Source organism: Cyprinus carpio, chromosome B6 (assembly GCF_018340385.1).
Source record: "Cyprinus carpio isolate SPL01 chromosome B6, ASM1834038v1, whole genome shotgun sequence".
Lineage (NCBI taxonomy): Eukaryota > Metazoa > Chordata > Actinopteri > Cypriniformes > Cyprinidae > Cyprinus > Cyprinus carpio.
In genome coordinates, this window is record NC_056602.1 from 26,710,231 (window position 1) to 26,728,027 (window position 17,797).

The 17,797-nt window shown below is 37.0% G+C and overlaps 2 protein-coding genes across 2 annotated transcripts in view; both read left to right on the forward strand.

Annotated features, from left to right (window-relative positions):
* Positions 1–77: 77 nt before the first annotated feature.
* LOC109066523 (zinc finger CCCH domain-containing protein 10-like) lies at positions 78–5,736 on the forward strand. The gene is made up of 3 exons (XM_019083545.2): positions 78–121; positions 1,626–2,878; positions 4,048–5,736. Exons 2-3 carry the CDS (start codon positions 1,769–1,771, stop codon positions 4,552–4,554), a joined length of 1,617 nt encoding a protein of 538 aa, XP_018939090.2. The 5' UTR covers positions 78–121; positions 1,626–1,768; the 3' UTR covers positions 4,555–5,736.
* Positions 5,737–6,619: 883 nt separating this feature from the next.
* The window catches only part of esyt1b (extended synaptotagmin-like protein 1b), a 36,453-nt gene continuing 25,275 nt past the window's right edge, over positions 6,620–17,797 (forward strand). The window contains exons 1-15 of the mRNA XM_042725174.1: positions 6,620–7,289; positions 8,399–8,440; positions 9,821–9,955; positions 10,908–10,981; positions 11,307–11,379; positions 11,705–11,794; positions 12,495–12,550; positions 12,663–12,783; positions 13,153–13,320; positions 13,541–13,623; positions 13,948–13,996; positions 14,770–14,859; positions 15,087–15,182; positions 17,535–17,606; positions 17,678–17,764. Coding sequence (XP_042581108.1) covers positions 6,936–7,289; positions 8,399–8,440; positions 9,821–9,955; positions 10,908–10,981; positions 11,307–11,379; positions 11,705–11,794; positions 12,495–12,550; positions 12,663–12,783; positions 13,153–13,320; positions 13,541–13,623; positions 13,948–13,996; positions 14,770–14,859; positions 15,087–15,182; positions 17,535–17,606; positions 17,678–17,764 — 1,590 coding nt within the window. The 5' untranslated portion in view covers positions 6,620–6,935. The remainder of the gene's footprint in view (positions 7,290–8,398; positions 8,441–9,820; positions 9,956–10,907; positions 10,982–11,306; positions 11,380–11,704; positions 11,795–12,494; positions 12,551–12,662; positions 12,784–13,152; positions 13,321–13,540; positions 13,624–13,947; positions 13,997–14,769; positions 14,860–15,086; positions 15,183–17,534; positions 17,607–17,677; positions 17,765–17,797) is intronic.

A 17,797-nucleotide genomic window follows, 5' to 3' on the forward strand; every position in this document is an offset into this window, starting at 1 on the left:
GAATACCATTATCATTGTACCAAGACATTGCCACATTATTTTTCTTGATTAGAGGTCTTTTATTTTGATGTGCATTTTCCCAGTGTACTACCGCACAGGAAGTGCTTTGAACAAGAAAAGCGTAAGTTGTTTAATGGACCAACTTGTGTACTAATGTAAGCTTTCTCACGGTCAGTTTATACGCAATGCGTATGTTTAGTAATGTCGTGCAACTGCGTTTCCATTAATCTGGCCGACACGACTGCTTGTGTGCACTGGGTGAGTTGTTGTCATTGCGTTCTGTGCATGCGCCTTATCCAGGCCTTTGTGCCAGAGACCCTAAGAGTGGACGACGTTTTGTGTGTTGTGGATTAAATATTGAATATTGCATATTTAGGCTAGATAATGTACAAACGAACCAGTCAACAATATCCGGTTACTTCTGTAACACTGTGTAATGTGTCGCCATACACGCTTTGACATGACAGCTTTTTGCTGTAGCTATTATTAGAAATTATTACAAATATTGCATAAAACTATATAATCTTCTAAAATATTATAGGCGAGGCTAAAGATTGCATTTGCATTATTGCATTTTATTTACAAAAAAATAGTTACGTAGTTTATGATATTTTACATTTAGTTCCATGTCACTTCCAATGTACATACATTTAAGTCCCATGTTATTGCCATATAATCATCTATCATTTTACCATGTTGCTATTACAGTACTTTTTTATGTATTATTATGTACTCATATACCATGTGTTAATTAAATATTACTAAATAGTATTTCAGAGAATGCTGTTACCACGCAAAACATATTGTTTCCACATAAAATCATAACAATATCATCGTATTTTTAGTTAAATTGCTTTAACAAATTGCTTTTTGTTAAATGTTGAATCAAGATTTAAATTTCCAGGAATAATTATAAATGCTTTGAAGAAATGGAAATATTAGCCAGGCTAGTTTTATTCTTGGTGTTGAATGACATATAGTCATGGTGGCTGATTTTCGAACTTTAATTTTAAAATGTGTAATGTTTCAAAAGATAAATATGTATGTCATGCCTAAATCTGAAATGGTCAACACAACAGAAGTTGTGTTTTTATGTGATGCATCTCGGGCTGAATTAAATGCAGAAAAGGTGAATAGACATAAAACTGTTTTTTTATGGTTTAATCAGGTTTCATGAGTTGATGAAAAGCTAAAAATATATTAAATATTAAAATGTAAAATTAAAATAAATATTTTTTTTTATTCAGAATACGACACAGAATTGTTTATATATTTTATTTAAAATATTTATTAAATTATCTGCCTGTCTATTTAAATATATTATAAATAGAAATGTATTCCTGTGATGCAAAGCTGAATTTTCAGCATCATTACTCCAGTCTTCAGTGTCACATGATGCTTCAGAAATCATTCTAATATGATGATTTGCTGCTCAAGAAACATTTCTTCTTATTAATGCTGAAAACAGTTTTGCTGCTTTATATTTAATGGAATCAAGTAATAATAATAATAATAATAGATATAGTAATAGTTTATTATTCATTGTTTTAAATTACCAATGCAGTTATATAATGATACTTCTGGTACAATATATATATTTGTATTTGTTGTTATTGTATTCACAGGCGCCGGGGTGGATCTGTGATCTGCATCCATCTACAGTCTGAGCTCTTCTCCTTCTTGCACTATACCTCTGAACACTCATACGACCTCCATCTCTCCGTCTCCCACATGAGCGCAGCGTTCTATTCCCGCTGGGCCGAGCGCCATGCCTGACCGGGATAGCGCCTACCTGGCAGGTGGTGGCGGGACGGGGGTGGGCACTGGGGTCGGGGACGAGGGAGGGTCTGGGACGGGTGGCGAGGGGAGAGCGACAGGAGTTGGTGGTTCAGTGGGGGGTAACGGCGGACCAGGGGCCATGGGAGGCGGCGGGGCGTTAGGAAACGGTGCATTTGGTTCTGATTTGGGACTGGATGGCGTTTGCCGGGATTTTTTGCGTAACGTGTGCAAGCGCGGCAAACGCTGCCGCTTCCGGCATCCGGACTTCAACGAGGTTCCCGATTTGGGCGTGCAGAAGAACGAGTTCATCTTCTGCCACGACCATCAGAACAAAGAGTGCGTGCGCACCAACTGCAGATTCGTGCATGGCTCGAAGGAAGACGAGGACTATTATAAGAAAACTGGGGAGCTTCCGCTTCGGCTCAGGGGGAAGGTGGCGGCCGGGTTGGGATTGTCTCCGACCGACCTCCCGTTGAGCCGCGGAGAGGTGCCTATTTGCAGGGACTACCTGAAAGGAGAGTGCCAACGAGGCAATAAGTGCAAGTTCCGGCACGTCAGGAAGGATTATGAGTATGAAGCCCCGTCCCGGGGTGGAGTCGGGTGTATGATGGGTGTCACTGGTGGCGTCAGTGGGATGGTGACCGCCAGCGGCGGTGGAGCAGGAGGTGTTGCCGGTGCCTGCGGCGGGATGTCTGGCCTCGTTGGCGGCGGTGTTGGTAACTACATGGGAATGGGATGTCCCAACATGGGCGGCTGCAGAGAGCAGGGCATGTCTGGTGCAGGTGGGGGCTCATTGAGCAGCTGCATGTCGATGGCAACGCCGGGTCATCGGCGCTATGACAGGGGCCCTTGCTCCGTCTATGACCCTCTGTTTGAGAACGGTATGTTTGAAGCGGGGCCGGTGGAGGTGCCTGTCGACCACACGGCCTTTCAGCTGAAGAGACGGCGTTTGGAGGGGCTGCGGTTGACTGATGGGACCCCTGGTGGACATTATGACCTGGGGCTTCAGACCACCCTGTCGACCCGACCGTTAGAGTACCGCTTACTAGAAGAGGAGAACTCCCTACTCAGGAAGAGAGTGGAGGAGCTTAAGAAACAGGTGAACACATGTTAAATGTAGTCATTCACTCACTCTCATGTTGTTCCAAACCTTCCTTTCTTCAGTGAAATACAAAGGAAGATAAATCTCTGTCTCTGTTGAGTTTGGGGCTGCAAAAATGATATAGTCCTAAAAAAGTCACTTAAAAAAACTGCCTTACCTTTCCAATCTCATTCTGGTCAAATACAGTGCTTTGAGATACATTGTGCCTGATTTTTTGCGAAAGACCAGACAAGCAAGAATCAATCGACAAGACATTTCACATCAAACCTAGTGTGTAGTTCTCTAGATTTGAGAACCACAGCAGAGGAGATTTTTAGCAAAAGAACTCTTCAGTTTTATTGTGCTTTTTTTTTTTTTTTACAGTATTATTTTAGTGTTATTTATATACTATTATAGTATTTCTATTTTGAAAGAGCTTTTAATTTTACATTTTCAGTTTGCATCTTAGTAATTTTGGTGCTTCGGCTATCATTTATTTTTATTTAGTTCATTTCATTTTTAAATGAAAATTAATTTGAATAGTTTGTTTTAGTTTTAGTTCACAATAAAAACAGATTTTTTTGTGGGGAGTCACCAATATTAAAATTCTCTATTATTTTTTCTAAATAACCTAAAAATAAAACAAATATAAGTAGTTTTATATGGAGCGAGTGAATTGAGGGTTCATAACATTATAATTTTCAGTGTAAAAAAATAATACTCAGTTTGATTACATTTACATTAGCTAAGGATTTAACTTCAGTTTTTTGATGAGTGATAGCAGGTACAGATACATGATGTATAAGACCGATGTAGAATGCATCCCTATGTTTTTGTCATTTTTGGAGATTGACAGTCCCATTTTTAACTTTACTTTTTAAACACTGGACATTCTGCAATAGATCATTTTTTACATTTCCACTCCACAGATGACAGAAAATTATACAGATTTTGAATGATTTGAGCATGAATAAATCTTTGCTGACCTCCTTCTATTATAAATCTTTTAGAAGCATTATGCAATCGAGACGCATCCTTTGCATTATAAATCCTGCAAACAAAACATGCAAATCATCTCCAAATTGTATTTGTGACAGAATCATTTTTTAAGTGTAGCATCCCACATGTCTTTCATGTGAAGTTTCAAGTTAAATTCTCAAAACTCACACCTTCCTGATTTTCTCTAGGTGTCCAATCTCATAGCCACCAACGAGGTGCTTCTGGAGCAGAACGCCCGGTTCCGAAGCCAGGCTAAAGTGATGACGCTGTCCTCCACCCCTGCTCCGTCTGAGCAGAGTCTGGTGCCCCCTGTTGGTTCTGTCAGCTCCTACAACCATGGCATTGCCCAGACACACACCACTCTGAGCAGCGCTGGTCTGCAGCCCCGTCCCGTCACGCAGCAGGATCTGGTGGCCCCGTCTGGAGCCCCGACCGCCCCTCCAGCCAATACAGCGCCCCCTACAGCACCCCCTCCGCATCTGAACCCCGACCCCATCTCTGCCGCCCTCGCTCAGACTATCGCCCAGGGAATGGCTCCACCTGTTTCCATGGCCCCTGTTGCGGTTTCGGTAGCACCGGTCGCTGTGTCGATGGCACAACCGCTGCCGGGCATCACGATGAGCCACGCGACCACACCGATGGTGTCGTATCCCATCGCCAGTCAGAGTATGAGGATCACAACCTTGCCTCATTAGTATGAACAGATGTTTTCATGTTTCTCCTAACACCCTTTTGTTTAACTTACTAATAACACGGTAAGTTTCTCAGGTGAAGGGTCTGTTTTGACTGAAGGAACTTACAGATTTCTGTAGAGACAAAATACAGATCTTCGCTTATGAATATATGAAACATATTTCAGTTTTCTTGCCACACTTTAGCGGATGACTGCCTTTAAGAGAGCCGAAAGAAAGACTGGGGACATTTATTAACTCATTTTGAAAGATGTAACTATTCAGCTAATCACTACAGGATTGTGAATTGACTTGTAAGCTGTCAGTTTAAGTTTGTTTTGTGAATTGCTTTCGTGTGAACTGATTATCGGTCTTTTGCACAAAATTAATGAAACCGACCCATTAAGCACCATTATTGATTCTTGTTTTGGTTTTTCACACAACAAATCATATGTGGGCATAAAAATGTTTTCTTTCTTTCTTTTGGAAACTAAATAACTGAATTTTTCTGTCTAAATATTGGCCATGTTTCGTTCATCTTTGGTATCTTTCTGAAATGTTAATGAAAAATTATATTTCTCAAACCAAACTTATTTTAAGAGTTTGATCACTTTCTCGTGTTCTGTTGAGCATAATGTCCGTTGTTTGCACTCTCAGGCATATTCATTTATGATCAGATCACCACAGACAGATATGGGAGTAACTAGATCACTGTTTCACTTCTTATGTTTAAAAATATTTTCCTTGTGCCAAATTAAAACAGAGTAGCCAGTTTTATGTAAAAGTTAGATAGGAAATTCACAGCATTTTATAATGTTTTCTATCTGGAAACCTCTGGAAATCATTTTATTGCTCATAATCAGTTTTCATAAGTGGACTGTCATATTTTAGTGTTTGCTTGTGATGTTTTTAAGCTAATATATATATAGTTTGGGAAACTTTGGGGTCTCTCTGATTAAAGGTGGAGTGATTAACTATTAGGGTTATCATGCAAAAAGTACCAGCATGAAAAGTGTATTTAATTTGACCAGTTCTCAAGCTCCTTTCTTTCTTTAATCTGATAATCCACCAGCATTAGGCCTGCAGCACACAAGCACATCTGGATGCTCTGGAACAGACAAACTGGATAGTGTCTATATTGGCAGCCATTATGTGAAACCTAATGTGAATGACTTGTCCATAAATACAGATTTCCAACAGCTGGTATCAGAGCGTCTATATTTTCAGCCTTGTTTTACTTTAAAGCATTACTAGCTAGTTTTGACCAGTAGAATTTCATTTCAAAGATTAATAACAGCTTAATAAATCTGTTATATAGTTTACACTATCAGAGAATTGTTTGCAATCATGACTATAGCTAATGATAGGTAAAAATTGATAGCCTGAATGCACTATGAGTCGCTTTGGATAAAAGCGTCTGCTAAATGCATAAATTTAAATTTAATTTAAATTTAATGCATAATTGGATAAACAAAGAATCAAAAAGATCCCATTAGATAAATTGAAAGTCCTTATATATATAATTACTTTTTTTATTCAAACTAGCCAAAACTGCATTATATGTGTTCACCTGTAATTATGACTAATCAAAATTGCATTATAGATATCTTAAACGTAAACTATTACTAGGCAAATATGCATTCCAGATATCTTATATTTAATTTTGGCAAGTCCCAACTAATTTTTTGATTCATTAGGAAAGGTTTTACTATTATGATGGACGATTAATAAGCATTTCTTTAGGATTTGTTTTTAGCCAAATGATTTTATCTAGTCAAAATGTAATCAGATACATAAACCATAAAAGATAACTTATTATTCATTAGATATCTTGCATGCAAATTAATACATAATGCAAAACAATATTCCAGATACCTTGCATTAGATTATTAGATTTGACTAGTCAAACATGAATAAAACTAGCTATTATCATTCCATTTTTTATGTATTTAGTCACTAAAGCTAGTCAGAATTGCTTTTAATGTACTTCAAATCAGATTTTGTCTAGTCACAGCTGACTCATGAGATGTAAAGGTAGAAGCTTTAAAGGAAGAAGCTGCCTGCTGCAGCTTCCAACAAAGTTTTCGCCCCTTTTTACACAACTGCGTCGTTTTTCTGTGGGCGTGGATCCGCCTAAATAACGGTGCGGGCCACACTTCAGGGTTTTCAGACAGAGATACTGCAAGAAGGAAAAACAGCGTCATGCAAGAAGGGTAAAAGAGGCTTTCTCGGGTTGACTTATTGATCAGTAGTGATCGGGCAAATCCGATTCATCTGCAGTCTTTCCTGTAGTCCATGCGCGAATAAAACGCTCGACATTAAGTCACAGCGTATGTTGGATTTGAGTTGCAAATCGCTGCGCGCAATTGCTTTGTAAAAATTTGCGTACAAACCAACAGACCACAATGTCGCACGTTGATTCAGGGCCGAAAAATGACTCTGACACGGAAAAGAAGACAGAACCAGCCCAGGACACTTCATCGGGAGACATGGACGTCCCTAAAACTAAACTACTTGATGCCAAGGCAATCTTATGGACATTTGGCAAATGTCTCACTGCGTTTTTGCCCGTTTACCTGGCTGGTTACTATCGGGTGAGCACTAGTTTAGTGGTGTTTGGGATGATGGTTTACGCAGGATGGAAACACACTCGCGAGGCGAAGGAGGCGAGGCTGAAGTCTGCTGTACAGTTAGTCAACGACGAACAAGAATACATATCCTCCAAATCATTTAGAAGTAGAAGAGACCTGCCTTCTTGGGTAAGAATGCACAAAAGTGTGTCTTTTGTTATTCTTTGAATAAAATACCCTATTGTTATTAATGTACAACATCCGAATAAATCTACACGTATTCATGCTACAAGTGAAACACACAACGTGTTAATGTTAAAGATTTGCATAGCTACAAACAACTGAAAAGAGTGGCGAAGTGAGGTCCGAATCGCGACCGATTGGTTCTTTTGAATCTGTTCATTTGAATGATTCAGATTCGTACGACGTTTGAAATCAGTTTGCTGCAAAGGATAAGCAGCAAAGAAGTAAAACTGAGGAGAATGACATAAACAACTCTACCATTTGACGCAACCCACTCGAGAACATAGTGACAAACGGTCGTATTTAACAGAACAACCTCTTTTGCTGTTAAAAAGTGAAACACATTGCTTAGCCTGACTCCTCTTTTGAGTGGTGACTCAAAAGAATCAGTCACGGTGAATTATTTTTTGAACCACTTCATTGAAACAAACCGTTCGAACGAATAGATTCGTGCTGCTGAAGAGTAGGAGTGGTCTGGAGAGAGAACATTATTTGAGCTGAAGGTGGCGCTGTATTGGTGGTATACTGCATACTAGGTGCTGCATACTTGGCAGAATGCCCACAGCCCAAACCATTCTGAATAGGCCTACACTGTTGCTTTGTCATCTCCTCCACATGTGCACAGTAGATGCTTCCATAAAAGAGTTTATTCTATATATGGTCATCTCTCATGGCTGTCGTGTGTTGAAACAAGCGATGCATATTATCCATTGGGAAAAAAGTGTTAAAAATATAGATAAATCCAAATGCATTTAAATAAAACAAAACATTTATTCATTCATTCATTCAATTTTTAAAAGAGATATTTTTTTTTTTTATCCAGGAGAAATCTAATTCTACATTGCAAATAGTATATGTTATTGTTATTTAAGAAAGAAATGATAAAGGATAAACGTTGGTGATAGACTGAGGTGGTTGTATGTGCTGTTTTTTCTTCTTTATAACCACATCCTCTGTTGAAGATTGTTGTAGTGGCACTTTGAAGCTCATATGCATTTACAGACTTTGCGCTTAGAAATCTGTTAAATATTTTTTCTTTCTTTTTTTTTTTTTAGGTCAATTTTCCAGATGTGGAGAAGGTTGAATGGCTAAACAAGGTAAATCAACAAACATTTTGGTTGACGTTTGTTCATTGAGATGCCACATGTAAAATTAAAAGCCTGTAATCCCATGAATTCCTGTACTGTGCCTTTAAACCCCACCCAACCCTTCCGTATGACCCTCCCTTATGTCAAAACAGACCACACGATACACACAACACACACAAAGCTGCATAAGCTATTATTACATATCCAACACACACACGTATCTTGTGAACAAAAGCTGCATAAGCTATTATTACATATCCATTCTTAACTAAACACTAATGCAACTAACATATTTTCATGCCTTTGAATTAGTAGATCAGTTGCACTGATTTTTTTATTGTCCTTTCGCATCTCCAAATCTATAACAACAACAACAATAATAATAATAATAATAATAATAATAGAATTTACTCATGTAGTTTATTTTCTGTATGCATCTCCAAGTGCTTCACAATAAAAATAATTGCAATAAGCACCAAAATACCACAATTAATATAGCATACAATTAAAGATAAAAACCCTCCTTATAATGATAATAAAAGACAAAATTAATGATAACAAAAATGCATTTAAAAAAATGGTAATCGAACCCAAGTGATAATAATAAAAGACAACATAATGCATAGATACATGCATAATGCTTTCTTTAAAAAATATTTAGTATTAATGGTATATTTATGCAAAATAGAGTTTGGTAAATTATATAAAAAATGGTTTTGGGGTTGAAATGAAGTTTTCTTCTTGAGATTTACTCACTGAGAGACAAAAACAAGGAGGAGCATATATAGATATATCCCTTCCTAAATTCTTTATCGCATTTGTCCTTCTTTGCGATGAAGCTCAGCCCATTTCAGTGGTAGTCTGATTCTAAAAATCTGATATTTAGGCCTGACGTTCTTTATCAGTGATTCACGAGGCAGACATTTTACACTGGCATTCATCCCAACCCCCGTGGTCATGAGGTTTGTGCATGAGTCACAGTGCTATTTCTAAAACCTGTGGTTTGCTCATGCAATGAACAATCCGAAAAAAACACCCTGGCAACTGGTGCTTTAGCTTCTGTTATCAGCTCTTAACCTTCGCAAACAACAACAGGTCGCTATAGTGACAAGGCAAACACAAATGGCTCGGTGAAAACAGCTGCAAGCAGAGCAGAGAACAGACATCAGTTATACGAGCTTTAGAGGAACATTCCATTTGATCATTTTTCAAACATAATGAGAATGTTGCTTTCGAATGTTCTCTAAACATTGTGAAACAGGTTGTAAAAAAAAAAACAACAAAAAAAAACATTTCATGAACAGTGTGTAATCAAAAAAAAAAAAAAAAACCTGACATGCTCTGACATAAAATATGACACACTCTTACTCTTCCTGTCTGTTTTTCAAGGTTATCCAGCAGGCCTGGCCATATATCGGTCAGTATTTGGAGAAGCTGCTGACGGAAACCATTGCTCCATCCATCCGCGGCTCCAGCTCTCATCTGCAGACGCTCAGCTTCACGAAGGTCGACTTTGGTGGCAAGGTCATACACGCACACTCTCTCACTCACTGCTACGCAAGTAATAATATTCCAGTGCAACATTCTCACACATCTCAATCCACCAAAGTGCACTGAAACATGTCAGAACAAGCATTCTGTTTAAATAAATGCTCTTGAGAGTGTTATCAACCTCTGATGCCTCATGGCATACGTCCTGTTAAGACAAGAGTGAAATTTTGATGTTAACTCTTTCCCCGCCATGACGTGTTATCTCATCATTTAGAAGACAACGCTTCCCCGCCATTGACAAGTTTTTACAAATGAAACGGCTTTGTTACGTGTATTCTGAACTGGTATATACACTTTGGGGTGTGATGGAAGCTACTTACTGGATTTATGCACATCTTCTGAACGAGTACAAAAATTTGATTTTCCTAACCTCCCGAAATTACAAAAAACACCGTATTCAATGTGGACGAAAAAAAAGCAGAGATGCGATCTCTTATGTGAACAAAATATGCAGGTGTGATAAGTAATGCGATCATCAGCAATAGCACCGCATATAAATGAAAAAAATGCAAGACTCTAATGTATACTGCAGTAAAATTTTGATGATCCGAACAAGTGGTATATGGAAGAAAAGTTTTTAAACACAACCATTAAAAATGAAAATTCACAATTAAAAATAAAAACATTAACACTCAAATGCATGACAATTCACAAGTTTAAAGAGAACCTTTAACATGGAAATGTGTTGTTGAATTATTAAAATATTAATTCTCAGGTGCATCAAGTAAATATTTTAGGTCTGATGTTTGGGAATCCTTGTAGTTAAGAAATTCAAAGTTAAAATATTAACTTAAATTTTGGAATACCGGAACTATTCTATTATAGAATTATAGAATAATATCAATATTTACCAATTTTGCTTGATATTACAGTATTGCCTGCATATTTTTACATTTTTATTCTAGAACTTTCTTTCATTTTGCAGCCGATGAAGGTGGTTGGAGTGAAGGCCCATGCAGAAAATGAGAAAGGTCAAATTCTGCTTGACGTTTACATCAGGTGACCCACACAGCTCTACATCTGCATTTGAGATTCTCTGCATAAATGAGGTCCTGTAATGAATGAATTGTCTGTTGTCTCTCAGGGAGCGATTCAGAACTCTTGTGTACTTGATATTGTGTCTGTATTTCACAAGCTGTCAAACTGCTGCCTGACTTGAGTTTATTCAGAGCAAAAATGAGAGTACATCCTCCTGAAAGCCTCAATTTCAGTTCATTTTAGTTTAGTGTTTAGTTAGCCGGGACCAATTCAGCCGAATGTTTAAGGTCATTAAAGAATTTATTTGTGAGGGGTTAAAAATTTCCTCTCTGCCATCTTTTCCCAGTTATGTGGGGGATGTTGAAATAAACGTGGAGGTGAAGAGGTATTTCTGCAAGGCTGGTGTGAAGGGAATACAGGTGAGATTCTGCGTTTGTGACGGTCCCAATTAATTAATGAATAAATTTCATTTTATTTGCACCGTGTCTACACCGGACGTGACAGTTGTCACGCCGCGCCGCAGCAGCTCAAGACACGACAAAGTGACCATTGAAAATAATTTGAAAATTGTGTCAATACATCATAAATAGAACGCAGCAGCAATTTTATGTCGGGGATTTGTCGCAACTGCCGCATCCAGTGTAGACCATGAGTTCTATAGTGTTTTGTCTTGTTGCACCCCTCCGCTCGCGTCCGTTGTAGACACGGTGTGCAGGTTTACTTCATTTTCGTTTGTTCTCTCAGCTTCATGGAATGATGCGTGTGATTTTGGAGCCGCTGATCGGTGACGTCCCAATCGTGGGCGCTGTGACCATGTTCTTCATTCAGAGACCTGTAAGTTGTGTATATAATATATAATATAATAAGGGTTCTTCAGAGGTTCTATGGCTGTATATGTTTCTTGAGTTGACTAGATGGTTCTTTGGATATAAAAATGTTGTTGCATGACATCAAGGGATTTTCAAAAATAGTAGTACGGGGTTTCCCAAACTTGGGTATGTAAACAGTAAAATTACAATAAATAATTTTTCTAATAATCACTTTTTTGCTTGTTTGTTTGTTTGTTTACCTATTTGTCAATTGTCATGTGACCATTTACCAACATCAGAGTACCATAAATATGCAAATGTGTTGTGTAAAATCTCAGGGGGTACTTCAAGTAAATATTTTATGTTTGGGAACAATTTTAAACGATTTTCGGTTGTACTTTATTTTACAATATGTGCATTTACGTGTACTTACGTAGGGTGATATAAGGTAACCGCATGGGTTGAGGTTAGGTTTAGAGGCAGGTTCTGGTTTAATACCTAGTTATTCCCAGTTATTGTGATTACTAAAATAAGTACATAGTATGTACATGTAGAACAGGACTGTAAAAAGTGCTACCCAATTTTATATAACATTTTTGGGTTCTTCTCTCTTTAAGCATTTCTGGAACCTTTTAAGTGTTTATTATTTCATTAGTACTCAAGTCAGAATGTTAGTTTTGTCAGAATCATGTAATCTTCTCCTTTGCCTTTTTTTTTTTTGTTAGAAACTGACCATTAACTGGACCGGTTTGACCAACCTGCTGGACATCCCAGGACTCAAGTGAGTTACAGAGACACATTACAGATACACAATAAGATGTTATTGGGTTCAGTTCACTCACTGTCCTGAGCTGATCTGTTTCACACCTTCTATGTCTGGTTCTTTCTCTCAGTGTGATGTCAGATACTATGATCATGGACACGATTGCTTCGTTCCTGGTTCTGCCCAATCGTCTCACTGTTCCTCTAGTGGCAAACCTACATGTGGCACAGCTGCGGTGCCCTTTACCAAGGGTAACACACACACACACCTTTACAAATGCACATATACACATTAGAATCAACATTCAAAGCAACAACACTCAGATACATAATACTTTGGTTTTTGCAATTGAAATAGTTTGGGCCCACCAAGTCTGCATTTATTTTTTCAAATATAGTAAAAACAGTAATATTGTTTAATATTATTACAATTTAAAATCACATTTTTTTGAATATATATTTAATATAATTTAGTGATGGTAAACCATCATTACTCCAGTCTTCAGTGCCACTTGATTCTTCAGAAATCATTCTAATATGCTGATTTGATTAAAAAAAAAAAAAAAAAAAAAAACCTTTTTCTGCCCTGCAATCTCATTCTGTGCATCCTTCTTTATGAAGGGAGTTGTGCGCATTCACCTGGTGGAGGCTGATGACCTGGCTTCGAAGGATAACACTGTGATGGCGGGTATGTCTGACCCGTATGCCCTGCTCAGAGTCGGCCCGCAAACCTTCAAATCCCGCCATCTGGACAACACGCTCAGTCCCAAATGGGATGAAATGTATGAGGTGTGTGTTAAAATGACAGCACATTATAATCAGAACAAAAGAGCAATAAGCCAGTTGATATCAATGTATGATGTGAATGTGATAAACATCTTATTCTCATGTGTATCTGTGTCTTTCAGCTCAGATGTAGAGCCATTTACACCACATTTTGTCTTTGATTACTCATGCTGTTACTGTAGGTGTGTGTTTGGTGTTTCATGCATGCATGTGTGTCTGTCAGGTCATCGTTCATGAGGTGCCTGGTCAGGAGCTAGAGGTGGAAGTGTTTGATAAAGATCCCGATCATGATGATTTCCTGGGCAGGTACCATATCACTGTCTCTCATTTCTTCTTTAAAAGGGGTCATATCTTACTTTTCATAACATTTTTGTTTCCCTGAAGTTCACGTGTAATTTTAGTCAAGGTTTGTTGCAGCTAAAAACTTTTTCATTCCAAAAGTTGTTTTGCATCATGATATGACCTCTTTTATATAGATCTGTTCCAGAGTTTCATTTTCTAAACATTAATTCGTAATGTCTTATAACTATAAACTATCATTACCATAAACTCACCTTTGTTTTTTGCTGTTTTCTGATCTCGCACTATTCTCATCTTTGCATTGATTCTCATTATTTCACTTGTGCGCAGAACAAAATTAGACTTGGGGATTGTGAAGAAATCTAAAATAGTGGATGAGGTGAGAAAGTTTATTAATATTCCAGTGCACTGTTTTCTCCTGTGAGTCTATGCATAACTTTCAGCACATGATATGAATTCTATATCAATATATCAATTCTATATCAATTCTATATTAATAAACCAATTTGTTACAAAGCACTAAAATCATAACCCATCTTTTGTATATCGCAGTTATTATTCATTATGGCATTCTCCAGTCAAATATACTGATTTTGCAGTGTTACAACTAAAACTAAAACTTTTCGGTAATTGATATGAAGCTGAAATAAAATAAACCTCATAAAACTTTCTTGGAATAAAGTTAAAGGTGAAATAATTAAAAAAATTAAAACTGAAAAAAAAAACAAAGATATAGAAAAAAGTAATAAAAATCACTAAGGTACATCACACAATTACAAATACTTGAATTATAATAAAAACTGAAAATAAAAAAAGAATTAAAATTATTTATGAATACTATAATAGCACATAAATAATAGTAAAATAACACTGATCTCATAGCACTCTATGCTCTCTTTTCTTACATAATAAAACATTTTTAGCTGAAAGTAGGATTTATTTGTAATAAATGTGTAACATGTTCATTATTGCAAAATAAAACCTGACAAGGTGATCTGGGCCCTTATTTCAGCACAGTGAGTCTTGTATTTATTTTGCAATTACGACCAGCTTATTTATTGAACATTGATGTCTTTTTTCATCATATCAGTCATAATTTTGTTGTAGGTTCTCTCATCGGTAATTTTTTCTGTATTAATGTCTCCTTCTTAGTGGTTCACGTTGAAGGACACCCCTACAGGACGGGTTCATCTCAGACTGGAGTGGCTGAAGCTAGAAACGGACACAGAACGACTGGAAGAGGTCTTGCAACACTGCACATACACAGAACACAGAGCACAGGTGTTCTGTTCAACACACATGCAAACAGTGTGCTCGTCTACTCCACCCGTTAACCAATCCCAGGAAACTTCAAACGTCTTTAGAGATTGAAAGCTTACTTTGCACACTTGGCAAACAGAATGTCTTGCAGTCGGTTTGCTCCTCCCTACTTTGCGCTCATTTTTTTTGTCTTTCTCTCTCTCTCTCAGGTTCTGAAGAGAAATGAAAGTGTGGTGAGTAAAACAGCAAAGCCGCCCTCATCAGCCATCTTAGCGGTGTATCTGGACAAGGCTGAGGCACTTCCTGTGAGTAATACTCTCACATCCTCTTCCTGCTGCACTCTCTGTTCTAACGCACACACCACACACACTATAGTTCAGGCACAATATTGTCCCCACAGACAGGTGTGTTAAATCTGGCTAAAACCTGCTTTTGTGGACATCTGGGCATGTCATTGATTGGGAAAAGTATTCATAAATAAGAAAAATGGGCTTTTAACATTTTAAAAATTATCTATTAAATAAAATAAAATAAAAATGCTTTTATATTTAGCTTTATATGACAACAACAGAAGTTTAAGGCTGCGTATATATGATGAAAAATGCAGTAAAAACTGTAATTTTTTTTTACAATTTCAAATAACAATTTTCTATTTTAGTATACTTTAATATGTAATTTATTTCTGTGATGCAAAGCTGAATTTCAGCATCATTTCTCCAGTTTTCAGTGTCACATGATTCTTCAGTAATCATTCTAATATGTTGATTTCATGGTCATCAACGCTGAAAACAGTTCAAACCGCTTCGTATTTTTGTGGAAACCATGATGAATAGAAAGTTCAAAAGAACAGAAATGAAAGTGTAACATTTTTAATGTCACTTTTGATCAATTTATTGTGTCCTTGCCAAATAAAATATAAAAAGAAAAATAAATCAAGATCCAAAAGTTTGAACGCTTGTGTATGTGGGTCTGATTTTCTCGCCTTTGTACCTGAAAAGGAAGTGAAATCTGAACTTAACCTACTTTGTGGATAAGCCAACAGTCCCTAAAAATGAAAAATAAACAAAAAAAAAAAAAAACAAAATCAAAATCAAAAAATGAAAATGTTACTGTAACATTAACATTAAGAGCAAGAAAAAAACATTAGCGCAGTACAAACTAAAACCAACAATAGAAGTCAAAGGAAAGCCCCACCATGATCGTAAAAACAAATGTGTGTGTGTGTGTGTGTGTGTGTGTGTGTGTGTGTGTGTGTGTGTGTGTGTGTGTGTGTGTGTGTGTGTGTGTGTGTGAGAGTGCCTCTGGTTATACCCACAACCTGCCATTTCCCTTTTACGTTTGGCAGCAGACCGGCAGACGCCCAACTCTATAACAGAGTAAAAGGAGGACTGCAGCATGTCTACTGAAACTATTAAGTGTAACTCTAGATTATATAACTTCACTTATTCGTTTCATAGCTTGATAGAGCACTTTGTAAAAGCACTTGCACTGTTTCTCGCATCCAGAATATTTTACCAGAAGTGCAAGGACAAAAGAGTTTACTTAGAGGAACACTCTGATACTTAAAACACTTGAGACAAGTACGCACTTGCATCAAGTGAACATCCCCGAGCGCTCAAGCTTACAGTGCTGTGGTCTGGAGGATTCCAAAGGAATGTTCTGGCTTCATTGTGTGTTAGGTTTTTCTGTTGAATGATGTCAGTGATCACAGATTATGATTTAGACTCGTTGCTGGGTTCTCAAGCAAACATTGTGTTTGCAGTAATGCACTCATTGTGTAATGAAAGTCTATGGGGATTTACTCTGTGAGAAAAGTAAAAAGCTGCACCTGAAATCATGTACTGTCAGTATATATATTGCATTTGACAAAAAAAGTTAATTCTGTAAAATTGTAAAAGTAAAAGTCAATTCTAAAACGTGCATTTGATCATGTATGCATTCATCATATTAATATAGTAGTATATCAAAATAAAATGTGATTACTTGATATTTACACATGCTACTCATTTTGCATACCACTTTTCTCATGATGTTCAGATGAAAGTGTACAGTACTTCGAGTGTGTAAACATAATATTTAAACGTTCAAAAGATTGATTTAAAAATAAATTAATACTTTTATGCAACAAAGATGCATTAAGTTGTTCAAATATGATTTCTATTTCACCTAAATTCTGTTCTTTTCAGCAAAGAATACAAAGCAGCACAACAGTTTTCATCATTGATAAAATAAGAAATGTTTCTTGGAAAGCAAATCAGCATATTTCTGAAGGATCATGTGACACTGAAGACTGGAGTAATGATGCTGAAAATTCAGCTTTGACCTCAGAAATAAATTACAGTTTAACATATGTTCAAATAGAAGACAGTTATTTAAAATTGTAAAAATATTCTACAATATTACTGGTTTTACTGTATTTTTGATTAAATAAATGCAGCCTTGGTGAACATAAAAGAGTTCTTTCAAAAAATATTAATTAAAAATATTACAGACACTAACCTTGGTGTATAGAATCACTTATTAACTGTATTTGTGTAAAGTTATATGAATGAGTTAAAGTTAAAACGGGAAATATAATTCTATTAATGACAAAAATATCTACAATTCATTTATTTGTTGTTTTAAGTGTATTTGTACCTGTTTCTTCTGATTTTCAGATGAAGAAAGGCAATAAGGATCCCAATCCGATCGTTCAAATCGCAGTGCAAGATGTTACTCGTGACAGTCGGGTAAGACGCACACCTGCTATCTGCATCCCATGTGACCCACTCTTCTCGCTCACTTCTTTCCCTTCCTCCAGATTTGCTGGAATACAGTGAACCCCCAGTGGGAGGATGCTTTCACTTTCTTCATCAGAGATCCTAGCAAACAGGACATTAACATACAGGTATCCTAACATCATCTGCCTGCTTTTCGAACC